Raw genomic sequence first — 14497 nt, 5'->3', positions numbered from 1 at the left:
CAGATAAAACCAAGAAAAAAAAAAACCATCAAGAACACTTATAAAGAACAAAGAACACTCCTACCTGATATAACCCATGCTGAAATGAACTGAAAAAACATCAAAACTCGTAGAATGATATTTCAATGTAGCTTATCTTGAAAATAACAAAACCTGATTAAAATTACACTATACTAAATGGTTGAAATACAACTTAAACAATAATGTAAACTAAAGGAAACTCCTCCATTACACATTATGATGTGACTGCACCCCATGGAAGTTCTCACTAGTTCTTTTTTTTCTTTTTCTAGATGCATTAATTTGCAGTAACGCTCACTCTCATTTACTTAACTCACTCTCTTCTCATTGGATGTGTGAGTACAGGAACGCTGTTTGTTATTGGTAGAGAGCAAACTAGCTGATGCGCTATCTTCCCCTTAAAGCCAAAGAGAGATGTCATTTGAGAATGACATACTGAGAATTCCGCTACCTGATCATGGAGTGGTCCTCAGTTAAGACGGTCATAGGACCATTAGGATGACCATCGTTAGTAACCCCCATAAAGCTGGAACAGAATTTTAAAATATTCAGTCATATGTATTGCAAATCTGATATTTATTGAGATCTTTTCTAGTAAAGTCACACAGTTACAAAAAAGTACAGTACAGTTTTTAATATTATAATTCTTAACCATATTATTTTTTCCTGAATAACACTCTATATTTCTATATTCATGCAATCAGTGACAAAAACAAAACATGGTAGCTTAAAGTTGTCTAATCATACAGATATGGCAAATACAGGTAATATGTATGATTTTAAAGTGTCAGGGTTCTCAGAGAACAGTCAAGTAAAGCAAAGCAGGTTAATGCTGACAGCAATTCCAGCGAAACGGTTCTAGCAAGTTTATTTAAGTGAAAGTAACAGTTTAGTACTGCTATCTGTTGGCTTCTCCCACTGAACAGTAGAACTGTAAGAGTGAACTGTTAGAAGTAATTGCTACAGTTTTGGAAGCAATAGTATTTAACAACAGTATTTGAGCAAGATAGACCTTGCTTTTTAGCAGCATGAACATTTACACTGCAATGGAATATGTGTTATAAATGTAGCCTGACTAATATATCAGTTTGATGAAATCATCTGATATTGATGAGCAAAATCTTGGATAGTAGTGCCACTGAGGAACCCAATAAATCAACCCTTGTTTAAACATTACAGCGGTTCAGGCTGAACAGGCAAATCTAAGCACAAAACACATGGTTAAAATAATGATGTTAAAATATATCTAAACCTCACATTTAGCATTAGGATAACATAAAACAAACTACATTTTTGAAAAAGTTTAAGAAATGATCCGATTAAGGACTGAATCTGTTCAGTGAATAAAACGTTTACCTATAACACGTATAAAATTCAAATCTAAAATGATTCAAAAAGATTCATCCAATTTCAAAATGATTTATTTCACTTGTAAATCTTCACAGAACAATGCAGCAAGTTGTAAATGGTTTAAGTGAGCATTGTTTATTACGTAATTTTACCTCCTCTAGCTGTACGGATAACATCAATGCGATAGTCAGATTCATCCCATACTCGACTGAGCGTACTCACGGCTCTTTCAATGCGATTTCAGAGGTCATCCGGTGTCGTGGAACCAACGACGAGTGCTCTGAGCTGTTGAAGGTTCGCTGCTGACGAAAATCATGTTGCACAGTTATGACTGATTCACTCATTGAATTAGAGAACGCAAAATGCTTTGTTCTCAGGGGTCGCCATCTCCTCGCAGACTGAAGGGAGCCATCTTCCAGTGACAGTATGACCCACTCTTTCAATTGGTATATGATTGGTTCCTAGGCACCTCACGGTTATAAAAATATGGCGCTTTGAAATCGGATGAATCTTTTTGAAGCTGCCTGTACTATACATATGAAATGATCAGCTGAAGGTATAAGTTATCAGAATTTTTAACCAAATAAAGTTGGTATCTGTATCTACATCAGCCACAGCATTGTCATATTGGTCAGGCCCTGTCCTAGAATGTCACATTAGCATACGGTTGCACTCCAATAAATAAAAATTTTGTTGCCTTTAATTTTCCACCTGATTTGAACGCAACAGCTATGCTTCACATTATGGAAAAAAACGCATGTTAAATGGACCAATAGAAACGCTCCAAAATTTAAAAAATTAAACCTTACATTAACTTACATTAAAAGTTTGCCTTCTCCTGTAAAGTTACCATTTTGGACAGTGACTATGTTAGTTTGTCACTACTTAACCTTTTCTCACTTGTGAGGGGTGTGAGGTACTCTCTTTGATCCTAATTTATTTATAGTCAGAGAGGTAGGCGAACAGGGTTTTTTCTTTTTGCCTAAATGTGTTCAAACCACTTTTTTCCACATTTCACATTGCAGAGGTAAAGTGCATATTTGTAGTTACCATACAAAAATATGGGCAGTCTTGTACCCTTTCTAAATGCTGGATGGGTGTGGCAGGCACCACACTTTGTGACAGCTGCAGTTTGCTTAATCTACGGTGGCACTGCTAATAAAATGCAATTATCAAGGTGTCTGACAGATTCTCAGTGGGGCTGTGAACATTCTCTTTTATAAATGTTCAAAGCTAAGCCTTTTCCAGATGGAAAAGCAATACCAGCCTATACATAGTTCACTCTCTGTATTGAGTCTGTTTTGAAACTCTTTTATGACATGGTCTAAACATGGAATGGGGGTTACAATGCAGATAACACAAAGCAAAGGTGATTCAGTAGGTTATAAAAATGGTATTGGTTGCTTCATCTTATCCTAAATGTTTCAGAATGTTCTTTATACCTTCATACAGCATGCACAGCTTGCATGTTTTGGCTTAATGAAAGACAAGGCAATGCTAAAGGAAATATTTGTAACCCCTTACTGTAGAGCTGTGTTTAGGCTACATTACCCTTACATAGGCCTACATAAGCATTTATAAATACTTGTATCAATAAACGCTGTATTTGCCAGCTTTTTAAGTTTGACATAACAGATGTGTTATATGATATTGTCCCCCCCCCTTTGTCTGACATATTAGGTTGTGTGGTGACACTTTCTGGGGTGAAATGACAGACTAGCTCAGTGTGTCACAGTGACATCATAAAACGGACCATTTTCTGTGGCCCGTATGTTACATTTTACCATTTTAAGCTATTTCTTCATCAGTGCGGTCACTGTGATGAGCACTAAGCTACAAAGTCAGTTGTTATAATGTGCTGTCATTTTACCTAGAAAAGTGTCATGTGACATTATAATGTCAGGAAAAAAATAATGCCATCTAACACAGGTGATACATCAACAAACAATACATCAGCCAAGTTGACAAAAGCAGCCTTTATGACAGACCAAGGGTTGAGCAGAACCTTTGGGGGTCCAGGGGCACCCAGCCGTAGGAAAGAAATGGCAAAAAATATTAAAGACCTTTTGGTAATATAGAAACAGTCTAATTTCACTACAAGAGTTCCAACCTAAATATCCAGTAGTCTTAATGGTCAGTGTAACACAGAGAATCAAGCCTCTTCTTAAGTGACAGAGTAGAGTATGTTAACGCTTGTTAGATTGTCCGACCATGGCCATTTATTTCTACTGAGTTTAATAGTGACAAAATCCATAAATGGATAGAGACAAATGCATAAATTACTAAATAAAAAAACATCCAGAGTTTTACTCAGAACAGCTTAAAAGCTTAAAAAGCATTTTCCTTTATCTAAATATTACATTTAATAAGCAGTTATGGAATACCACTTATGAGAACACACACTTCTAAAGGAAGTGTACAGTTATTTCGAAATAAATTAATTTTTTATGCTGAATTAATTATGCTGAGTTATAATTATTGAAGGGGAGGTAAATATATATTATATCTGTGACAAATGATGCTTTTTGGAATAAGCCCTTGTAAATATTTATGTAGGTTTATAATCAGCTGTCATGATAAGCTTATGAACACTGTCCCACCAGTAAAGTGTTAACAAAATATTTTAAGACCAGGAATGAAAGTTACCCAAGCTAGGTGGTGAAATGAAATCTTAAAAAAATATATAAAAAATTCTTATAAACTGTTTAATTAACTGATGTCCTTCCCCTCGACTTGCCCAGCAAAAAATTGTACTACCAAGTCTTAGAAGATAAAGCTACAGAAATGTTTCAGTGAAGGTATGGTGTGTCTGTCATTATCGGCGTGCGAGGTGTGTTTGAGACAGTACGGTGAGCGTGACTGATCCCCTGGCACGTCTCAGAATCTCCACAGCTTCAGAGTGTGAGATGCCTTCTAGACTCCGCCCATTCACTGCCACCAGCCTATCACCACACTGCAGGCGCCCGTCCTCCACTGCAGCTCCCTGCACAGTGTGAGGTACAAACACAGTATTCACACGCTAATACGCATGCATTCTGGTATATATATGTGTATATATATACATATACACGCTATTCTGATCAGCTGGAAGGTGGTGCTGTTCTTATTTCAATCCTGAATCTCAAAATGTTTGGGATTAAACTCTGTGGAAGACCACACTCATAGGTCAATGTCAAACCTATTAACCTAACAGGCTCTAACATATTTTCATATGATTTTTCATATGTCTAACAATAAATAACCTGGTAGATTTATGTTAAGATCAGTTAGTAAGCTTCTCCTTAGCTTAGCTGCTCACAGCTAAATAAATACATCTGAACCATTAATGCACTCATCTGCATGAAAGCCTTTACATTCACTGAGATTTGCTAAAAGACCTTGTGTAATAGATGACACATCCTCAGCATCTGACCTGTCTAATCTTTTTAGGGGGTATTTGTTGAGTCAGTCTGTTTATTCAGAATGTACCTTTCAGATAAAACAAACACATTGATGAGTTGTTGACATGTTAATACCCTACTAAACTGAACTTTTTTGGTCCGGCCCACTTGACACCGCACTAAGTGTAACGTGGCCCGTTACTTATGACTTTGACATCTCTGCTCTAGCTGATTGTCTTAAATGACTTAGAAACATTGAACAGTTTTACAACATACACATCCTACAAGCAGTCATTAGCTGGATTCACCTGATGCACATCCACATAAAATATCATGTATTTTCATGAATAATAATCGAATTTTCAGAACTTTCCGCTCACCAGCCAGCACATGTTGTGGTGTCCAGTGTTGGAAATAACCATACAAAAATAAATAATAGTGCAGCAAATGCTGTAAACTTGATGAACTATCTGTGGAAGCATCTGATTACACTAATTCAAATAGTTCTGATTTTCCTTTAGAAACACCTCTGTAAACATTGTTTTATACTTAAAGATTTTGAGGCAGCTGTTTATTGACTAGTTGTTCATAATTTCAGTCAGCATAAATGGCTGTGTCTTGTTCAAAAGCAAGGACACTGACATGCCTTTTAAAGGATGTTTAAGGTAACTGGCTATTTTTTCTTAAGGAAGTACTTGAAACAATGTCACTTAAAGCCACAACTTTGGACAGACCTGCCTGCAGCAACAGCTCATTACTGCAACCTTTGGCTACAGTATGTGTCCTGTATTTATCACCTTGGGGAAGATGTTCTTGATATAAATGGGCAGGTATCCATGGGAACTGCACAAACCTCCCACGATGCTGAAGCCCAGACCAGCAGAACCTCGCTCCAGAGATATCGTCTTGTACTGTGAACTGCAATGTATGCACATACACTTGCCATTTATCAGGAAGAACTAAAATATAGGTGCACTTTGAAGGTTTACTATTACTGACTGTAGCCCATTAAATGTAACAACAACAGTTGTATCGTGCACCTCAGGTGGTTCTGGGTGGTGTAGTTTTCAGGGGCACCAGGTGAAGACTGACCCCAAGCAGACTGACTAGGATCACAACATGGAATGACCTTGAATGGCACACAGAGGACAGCAACAGAGAGAAAGATGTCAGAAAACGAAGCATCACAAAGCTGCTATAGAAGCACAACATTTTCTGGAAAATAGACCGTTTGCAAAATTCTGTGAAGGTCCTGCCTCATTAATCGCTGTTACTATGTCTGTCAAAATTTTAGTTCAGGTCACCTGGTACCATCTGTATACATTAGAAATATTTTTCACTGGAAAATAAACTGGCTTTGCATGCTCAATACAGACATTCACATGAGAGAACCATAGGCTAATTTCAAGTTTGGGTTCTGGAAATGCATGTTTACTCTAATCAAACAAGGAAATTCATTTAGTCACTCAGTGTTAAAACTGCAGGTCTGTATGTCTAATAAGGAGGATGTTTTAGTGATAGTAGCTGCCCCTTCAGATAAGCTAATGCTAAAGCTAACACTGGAGCTAGCACAACAATGTGAGATGTTGAGGACTCATATTTCATGTGGTCACATTACAGTAAACGTTAATGAAATAAGACAAAGAATAAGATATGTACGGGTGCATTAATATTCATTGATAAAGTTTTAATAACAAATATTAGTTCCATCTGGTCCTGTTTTATTTAACTGATTTATCAAGCTAACTGTCTAGCATCCAAGTTAAGAAAAGCTATGGATTTTTAGCAAATACAGTAAACTAAATAAAGTTTTGCTTACCTTAGAGCCAGCGTAAGTCTGTATGTTAATAATTTTGCCACTGAAATGATATGAGTTTTGTTGTATAGTTTAATCCAAAACTGTTTCAGCTTCAGGAGTGAAATAAAATAGCGCTACCATCTAGAGGATCAGGATGGTGTGGCAGGCATTATATGTTCCTTGGTAACGCTTTTCCACCATTTCTTAGTCTAATAATTCTGACTAATTTACTGCTACCACCAATCTCACTGCAGGTTTGTTTGCAGGTTTTATTTCACTTGACTGAGAAAGGAACATTTAGAGATGACTGTGCTTAGCTGAGAGGCGTGTCAATCATTATTTTGCAAATGATCAGTTACACAAATTAGAATGGCAGTCACTGATGTTTTATTACATCACATTTTCACACGGACATACACAAACCCGCACCTCCAGAGTGATGGCCCCACTGGTCTTTCTCAGGAGGGTGTTGACCTCTGTGTGTAAGAGCTCTTTGGTCAATGTGCCGTTGATGCTGACAATCCTATCACCTACCTGAGGGGGCATTCAACAGAAGAACAAATTTCTCAGGACAGTGAAAAAACTTAAAACTACTCAACATACAAACCTTGACTAATTGGACCATGTCAGGTACATTCAGTTGTTATATGGGAACTCCACTGATGTTTCAAAATTTTGGCAAAATTCAATTGTTGAGAAAACGAGGCCAATTGTGCTCTATAGATTCCCAGGCACAGACAGCTGTAGCATCACCAGGGATCAAACTCGCAATCTACTAATGACAGGGCCAGCATGTGACATTCAGGAGCCCCCTTATTACACAAAATTGTTATGAATTCACTGCCTAAGATAGTTTTGAGATAAGATTTAGACCTAAAGCATATTTTGGTTTTGATTGGTACATGAAGGGTGTTGTGAGGCCAATTAGTCCTGAAAAGAAAACTTTTCAGATTTATCAGTATTTTACTATTATCAACACTACATGTAAAAAAAAAGAAGGTTCACTGGTCATTCTGGATAGCAAATAAAACGGTCATATTTATGAACACTGGTTGCCATCACCACCACTGTAACGAAATCTGAGTCTAGGTATTTCTACAATGCCCCTTTTTCACATCAAACCACTCTGAATTACTTTGAATTGTGCAAAAATGTTAAAGAACCTGTGGAATCTCCATTTTAGTAATCTCCAAGAGACTTATGTATGTGGTTTATGATACTGTTATCTATAAAACAAATTGTACAAAAGTACATAGATTAGCTAAAAATGTGATTTTTGTCCGTTTTTCCATCACCAATAATATTAAATCACTTAACAATCCAAAGCAAGTGTGTGATGTTTGCTTTGTTACTGCAATGCAAAACTAGGAAGTAAACTTCGGACATCAACATGTCTTGATAGATTGATTTGGGGTAAAGGGAAAATTATGTAAAACTTTAGCTTTAATTATACCTCCAGTAGTCCAGAGTAGGCAGCAGCTGAATCCGGGTCTATGGCAGACACATAGAGCTCTGCTTCCTCCTTTAAACCTCCAACTGCACTCAAATGCAGCCCCAGAGAGTCTGAGATACCCTGAGGAACAATCCCAGACAGAATAAGCATTAATAATAAAGAATAAGCTTTTAGCTAATAGTCCTGAAATAAGAACAAATGTCATTTCATAACTGTTTAACTAAATTAACTTTCCAACGTTGAATAGAACACACCTTCTGAAGTGTGACTGTTCTGATGTCTACGTTCCCTTCCACAGCTGCAAACATAGGAAAACGGTTGATTGATTAATCATATATATTAATCGCATATTAACTTGGTAACCACTGATTATTGTTTATGATTTGAACTTACAGTCATGAATATGAGAAGCAGAAAAAGGAGAGACATCCACAATACCGACCTGGAAAAACAACATGGCCAACAGGAGCAAGTTCACTAGGGAAAACCAGTGGTGAAATAACTTACAAAGACCTCAGCTGAAAGCTGAAACTATATATATATATATATATATATATATATGTACTTAATATAAATGTACTTATATATGTGTACTTTTGTTTTTCTTTTTTTAAAAAACAACAGGCAGCTTAATTTCCATATATGGACTGGAAAGTAAATGGAACATTTTAACTTGAAACTTAGATAATATATTTATTATTTAAACTCTGCTTTCCATGACATGGGTTTATGATACAGGTATATATATGTTTAAGCTTCAGCTAGTTTTGTGTTGTACTGCAAATGACATAGCTGTGATGATCTACGGCATTCATCTTCTATTGTTTTTGTACATATTAAACCCTCAATCCACAACTTGGTTTCTCACTCTCATTATGAAATAACTGTTAAATTCTAAATTAAATAATTTGAATATACATTTGAATATATAATAAATATAAATTGTGCTCTAAAATGTGCAACACAGTGCCATACTGAGGTTTGTTCCTTGTAGAGAATGTGTTATCTTATATTCATTTAGAAATTCAAGTTATGGTAACATGAACTCTGTCATGGCAACTCATGATAGCATATGACATCTGACATGACGATGTTTATGGCATGTTATGCCAATAACATGTGGTAAGGTTTAAGTAAAGTGTTACCAAGTTATAAAATTGATTTTGATTGCATGTTGTACTTCATTGTGTACAGTCTGTGTAGTTGTGAAAAATTACATTGTTTTCTTTTTACCTGGCACTCATATGAGTAGGGTGGAATAGCTCTAAAACGTGCCACTTCCAGCACCACTGACCCACTGCAGTTCTGAAACATACATACACAAAACTAATGAGACCCCCTAATCACTAGTGATGGAGGCTATTTAACTGTATACTCGTTTATAGTTCAATTTATCTCTCATAACAGCATGCTGTGGAGTGTGAAAGACAGTGAAACACCTGTAATAATGTGCTGGCATAGTCTTGAGTCACGGCCCGGATGTCCTCTCCGTTTACAGACAGAATCTGGTCACCTAGCAACAGTCTTCCATCTAACTGTACCACGCCACCATTCGTTATATCAGACAGAAATATTCCCGTATCATCCCTGCAACACATTACACACACACAGCTGTCATTTCCACAGGCAAAAACATATTACAGCAAAACCTGATTTTTTTCTGGTTTGTTGCCCCATTTTACTTCTAACTTAACTGTACCCTATTCGCAGTGAAGGTCAACCTTATGGTTTACAGTCAGAATTGATCACTGTGGTGGCAATAGGACCCAGACGCCTGAAAAGTTTAATGCCTCTAAAAGCTACATTACAGAAAGTAACTATTAGAAATGGTCACAAATGCTCTGCCTAATAACTGAGACATTGTTTTATGGCATGTTTTCAGATAAGGTTTTGGCTTAAAACATATTTTTAAATCCATTCATGGAGATGCAGGATGTTGTAAGGCAAAACAGTCCTGTAAGATTATTTTTCCAGATGAACAACTATTTTACTATGAATGCATTGTAGACATCACAAACCTTGGTTTGCCATCAACACCATTGTAAATAAAGTAAATTATGATGGATTTGGACTTTTCTCATTTTTAATACAGCTGTCACTATCGATTATATTTTGGTAATCAAGATTTGGTAATCTAGCGATAATTTGGATTATTAATCAAGTAATCATTTTGTTGTTTTTTTAACTCTTTAGACATCAACAGAATTTTAGAACACTCTTTGGGATTCCTGACACTTTTTAGAGTTAGAAGAGTATTGATCACTGTTTTAAACAAAATGTTTGATCATAAAACCAGAGAAAATTATAATTATTTTACGTGCCACCCTATTTAATATGAAAACAACAAGATGTAGGAATCAACACAGAGCTGTGAGCCCAGGGCTGAAGGAAAACTGGCACTGAAATTGTAACAGACACTGTAATGTTGAAAATATGTAATACATATAAAAAATAAAAAACAGGGTTTTGAAACAGACCACAGTAACTAAAAATCTTCAACATTTTTTGTGATTGTGATACTATATGAATTCCCACACAGGTTCCACACTACAGTTTCACTGAGAACAAAAATTGTAATAGATTTTTTTCAATTGCATGATCAATTATAATTGAGAAATTGTGACAACCTTAATTTTGTAATGATACAACTTTTACTTCTACTCAATTATATTCGTCAGGAAAGTAATAAAAAGAGGAAATATCACTAAACTAACCTTAGATGCTAGATATGAATGAGAGCCTGTTGCTACTCAGAATGTTTTCTGACCTGTTAATTTTTTAACTCCTACTCAAGATGTTTTTTTGCTAGGCTACTTGAGTCACTATTCAAATGAAGTAATCCTGAAAATGGTCAGAGACGCTTGCGACCATGCAGAAAGTCGAACAGGCTGATGCATAAATGTAATAACACTAGAAATAAATTTCACTGTCAAATATTTCCTGTGAGACCCAACTACGAACAGCATATTGTGTGGCTAGGATTCAGCTGGGACTACTACAGTCCCATTTTCTCTATATTTGTTAGTAATCGTTTAGTGAGCTAAACTCATAAAAAAACAGTTAGTACACAATTACTGTAGATGTTTTGTCAAACCCTTTTATTCGAATAAACACATTACGGCCATTTTCTATACAGTTGGACTGTAGTATATGATAAATTCAGAAATCAGTGTATGTATACCTTTTACCCACAATGCTCATCCCCAGCTCCTGTCCTGGTCCTAACTGAAGCTCTACGATGAAAAGATCCCACATGTCTTCATGAGTGTGTGTCGCCTGCTTGTGGAAGGTGTGTGTGGATGGGTGTCTATACACACAGAGGCTCACGCGTTGTGGACTCAAGCGCAGGACGCTCAGCGCTTCCTCATGAGTGGCCATTCTTAGATCTATACCATTCACCTGGAGGAAACGGTGGAAGGCATGTGAGATTAGGTAACAAAATTATATTGACCCTTATTCATTAAAGTTGCACAGAAACAAGCACAATTTGACCATTCTAAATGACGTACACAACTACTCCATGTCTGATTTGGGAAACTGTTCTACATCTACAAAATAAGCAATGATTTGGGCACAATTTGTGCTTGGAAACAAGCACCCACACAGAAGTACCATATTCACAAATCATTTGCAACAGATACAGCCAAATTAGCCCTCATATATACATAATTTACATGAAGCACGCCTGGTCTGATTGAATATTTGAATGGTAGATCTCCTGTAAAAGGTTTAAAACAAATCAGTGGGTATTAATCAAGGTTTTTTTTTTTTTGTAGATCATCAACTAAAAGAGTAATGAGTTATATGATTGAGATATTATTTAGATATGTGTATGCTGTATATGTTATGTCTGTTATGGGATCATGTTAAAAAAATTATTATGTGATAGTTGACTGAGGATGAATATTTGAGTATGTTACATGAAATAACATGTAATCACATCTAATCTAAGGTCATTCAGAATGATATCTTGGTAATATGCATATCTGATTATAATTTGATTGCTTAATTGTAATTTGGTTTGGTCGAATTGTATCTTGGTACAGGGCATTGTAAAGGTCACTCAAGGGTCTTGCAAAAGATCCAGTCATCTAGCACTTCCTATTTGATCAAATTTAATTTCTAGTTTCACAAGGCATCTGGGGACTGAGTCCAGTTATAATTAATTATGCTTTTTGTCAGCATTTAATTTTCCACATACACGTTTGTTTCTAAAATAACCAGTTTCTGACAGTACAGTCAATTGCCTATCAGCTAATTCCAATATTCCCTTTATGCAGAGACTGGAATTGCCTTTTCTTCCAATTACGTTGTTAGTCAATTATTATTTCAACCAATAATTTTTGTATCATCCCTTTTGTGTTACGTCACCGGGCTTTTAAAATACACTGTACCACCTTTGGGAGATCAGATCTTTGATCAATTCTTTTGATTCACTTCATAACTGGCTGGCATCTTTATGATTTATATATTTATAAATATCTTTATAGTGTTAAAATTACGATGATGGAAAAGAACAAAATGTGAAATGAACAAAATTATCATTTTCTTAAAACACTGCCTGCTTAAGCTATATTATGCATTCTAAAATTTTGTACATACAACCCCATTTCCAAAAAAGTTGGGAAGCTGTGCAAAATGTAAATGAAAATGATGCAAAGATGCAAAGATGTGCAAATCATTTAAACCCTATTTGAAAATAGTAAAAAGACAATATATCAAATGCTAAAACCGATAAATTTTTATTGTTTTTTTGAAAAATATATATGCCCATTTTGAATTTGATGGCAGCAACACATTCCAAAATAGTTGGGAGGGGAACATGTTTACCACTGTACTACATCACCTCTATTTTTTTTTAACAACACTCTGTAAGTATGGGAACTGAGGAGACCAACTGCTGTAGTTATGAAAGTAAAATGTTTTCCCATTCTTACTTGATATAGGATTTCAGCTGCTCAACAGTTCGGGGTCTCTTTTGTCATATTTCTTGTTTCATGATGTGCCGTATGTTTTCAGTGGGTGACAGGTCTGAACTGCAGGAAGGCCAGTTCAGCACCCTAACCTTTTTATTATAGAGCCATGCTGTTGTAACATCTGCAGAATGTGGTTTTACATTGTCTTGCTAAAATAAGCAGGGCCTTTCCTGAAAAAGACATAATCTGAATAGCAACATATGTTGCCAAAACCTTTATATTTCATTCAGCATTTATGGTGCCTTCACAGATGTGCCAGTCACCCATGCCATGTGCACTAATGCGCTCCTCTCAAGTTTCTTCCTTTTGCTATTAGGGAGTTTCTCTTTGCCCTTGTCGCCACTAGTGACGTTTATGGGGGCTCAGACCTGAATTTTTCTGTAAAGCTGCTTTGTGACAATGCCTGTTGTAAAAACCACTATATAAATAAACTTTGACTTGAATTGACCTTAGAACATGAGTTGTCTGCAGATATTTTAAATAAAAATCTGAAATGTTATGCTTGCATAAGTACTCATACCCCACACACTACTGTGATCCAAGTTTATTCTATTCTTTGCAGTATTGTTTTAGTCTTTATTCTTACTCTCCAAACTGCACTATTAATGCTGAAGTGTCTATCTATTTTTAAGTCTATGACAATCTAAGAAATGCATGGTACAGCCAAATACATTATAAAGGAGATGTAAGGTCAATAGGGCTGGATAATTTGAGAATATATATCGTTATCATAAAAAAATATGCTACAATACAATACAATATGCTTTTCTTAACTTATTGTGGATATCATAGGTACTTATAGAACACTGATCAACTGTTTCATTATAAAGAGAGAAAAATTTGTGGCATTTAACTGTATTTAGCGTAACACAGTATGCAAAATATTGAATAAAACACATTGTATTCACAGTTTTTAATAATGTTTTTTTTTTATTGTAGCACTACTGTTTCTTTTTTCTCTGTTCCAACTGATCAGATGTCTAACAAAATAAATATTGTGAAATATTGTGTATCTTCGAAAAATTCTTGAGGTAAAAAAAAACACGGGCCTTAAATGTCTTGTTTTTTCTTTAAAATCTGCAGACAAGTCACCTATATTGGCTTTGAAACGTTACTGCTAGAGCATAAGAGTTCATAACAAAGAAAAACTATTTTCATAATTTTTAATCGAGAAAATGTTTAAAACTTTAGAGTTTGCATACTCACAAGGCACCATTTGAACAAGTAGAATAAGCTGGGAGTAGATAAGCTGGAAAGTTTTTAAAATACTGTACCTCAAGAATTTGATCTCCTGCAAGTAGTCTCCCATCCCTATGAGCTGCACCTCCCTCATTCACCTCATGAATCAGAATCACTCCCTGAGACAGGCAGAAAGACAGAACAGAGAGAACAGATGTGAAAAAGTGAGTTTTGCAAGGCAAACAAACCCTAATGTTTTACTTTTGTTTTTAAAATTTCAGATAAGGTTTTGGCCTAAAACCTCACTGCTGCAGGGGAAATATACAGTTAAAAAAGTCTG

The 14497-nt window shown here is 35.7% G+C and overlaps 1 protein-coding gene across 1 annotated transcript in view; it reads right to left on the bottom strand.

The window, feature by feature from the left end:
* Positions 1 to 3382: 3382 nt before the first annotated feature.
* Positions 3383 to 14497, bottom strand: part of si:dkey-92j12.5 (multiple PDZ domain protein) — a 90304-nt gene continuing 79189 nt past the window's right edge. The window contains exons 37-46 of the mRNA XM_036583417.1: positions 14253 to 14336; positions 11184 to 11401; positions 9442 to 9589; positions 9236 to 9307; positions 8396 to 8444; positions 8257 to 8300; positions 8003 to 8122; positions 6943 to 7083; positions 5549 to 5710; positions 3383 to 4354 (exon numbers count right to left, since the gene is read on the bottom strand). Of these exons, the coding sequence (XP_036439310.1) occupies positions 4187 to 4354; positions 5549 to 5710; positions 6943 to 7083; positions 8003 to 8122; positions 8257 to 8300; positions 8396 to 8444; positions 9236 to 9307; positions 9442 to 9589; positions 11184 to 11401; positions 14253 to 14336 (1206 nt within the window). The 3' untranslated portion in view covers positions 3383 to 4186. The remainder of the gene's footprint in view (positions 4355 to 5548; positions 5711 to 6942; positions 7084 to 8002; positions 8123 to 8256; positions 8301 to 8395; positions 8445 to 9235; positions 9308 to 9441; positions 9590 to 11183; positions 11402 to 14252; positions 14337 to 14497) is intronic.

This window comes from Colossoma macropomum, unplaced genomic scaffold (genome assembly GCF_904425465.1).
Source record: "Colossoma macropomum unplaced genomic scaffold, Colossoma_macropomum, whole genome shotgun sequence".
Classification (NCBI taxonomy): domain Eukaryota; kingdom Metazoa; phylum Chordata; class Actinopteri; order Characiformes; family Serrasalmidae; genus Colossoma; species Colossoma macropomum.
Note: the sequence above shows the minus strand (reverse complement) of the source record. Positions and strands in the feature narration are given on the sequence as shown.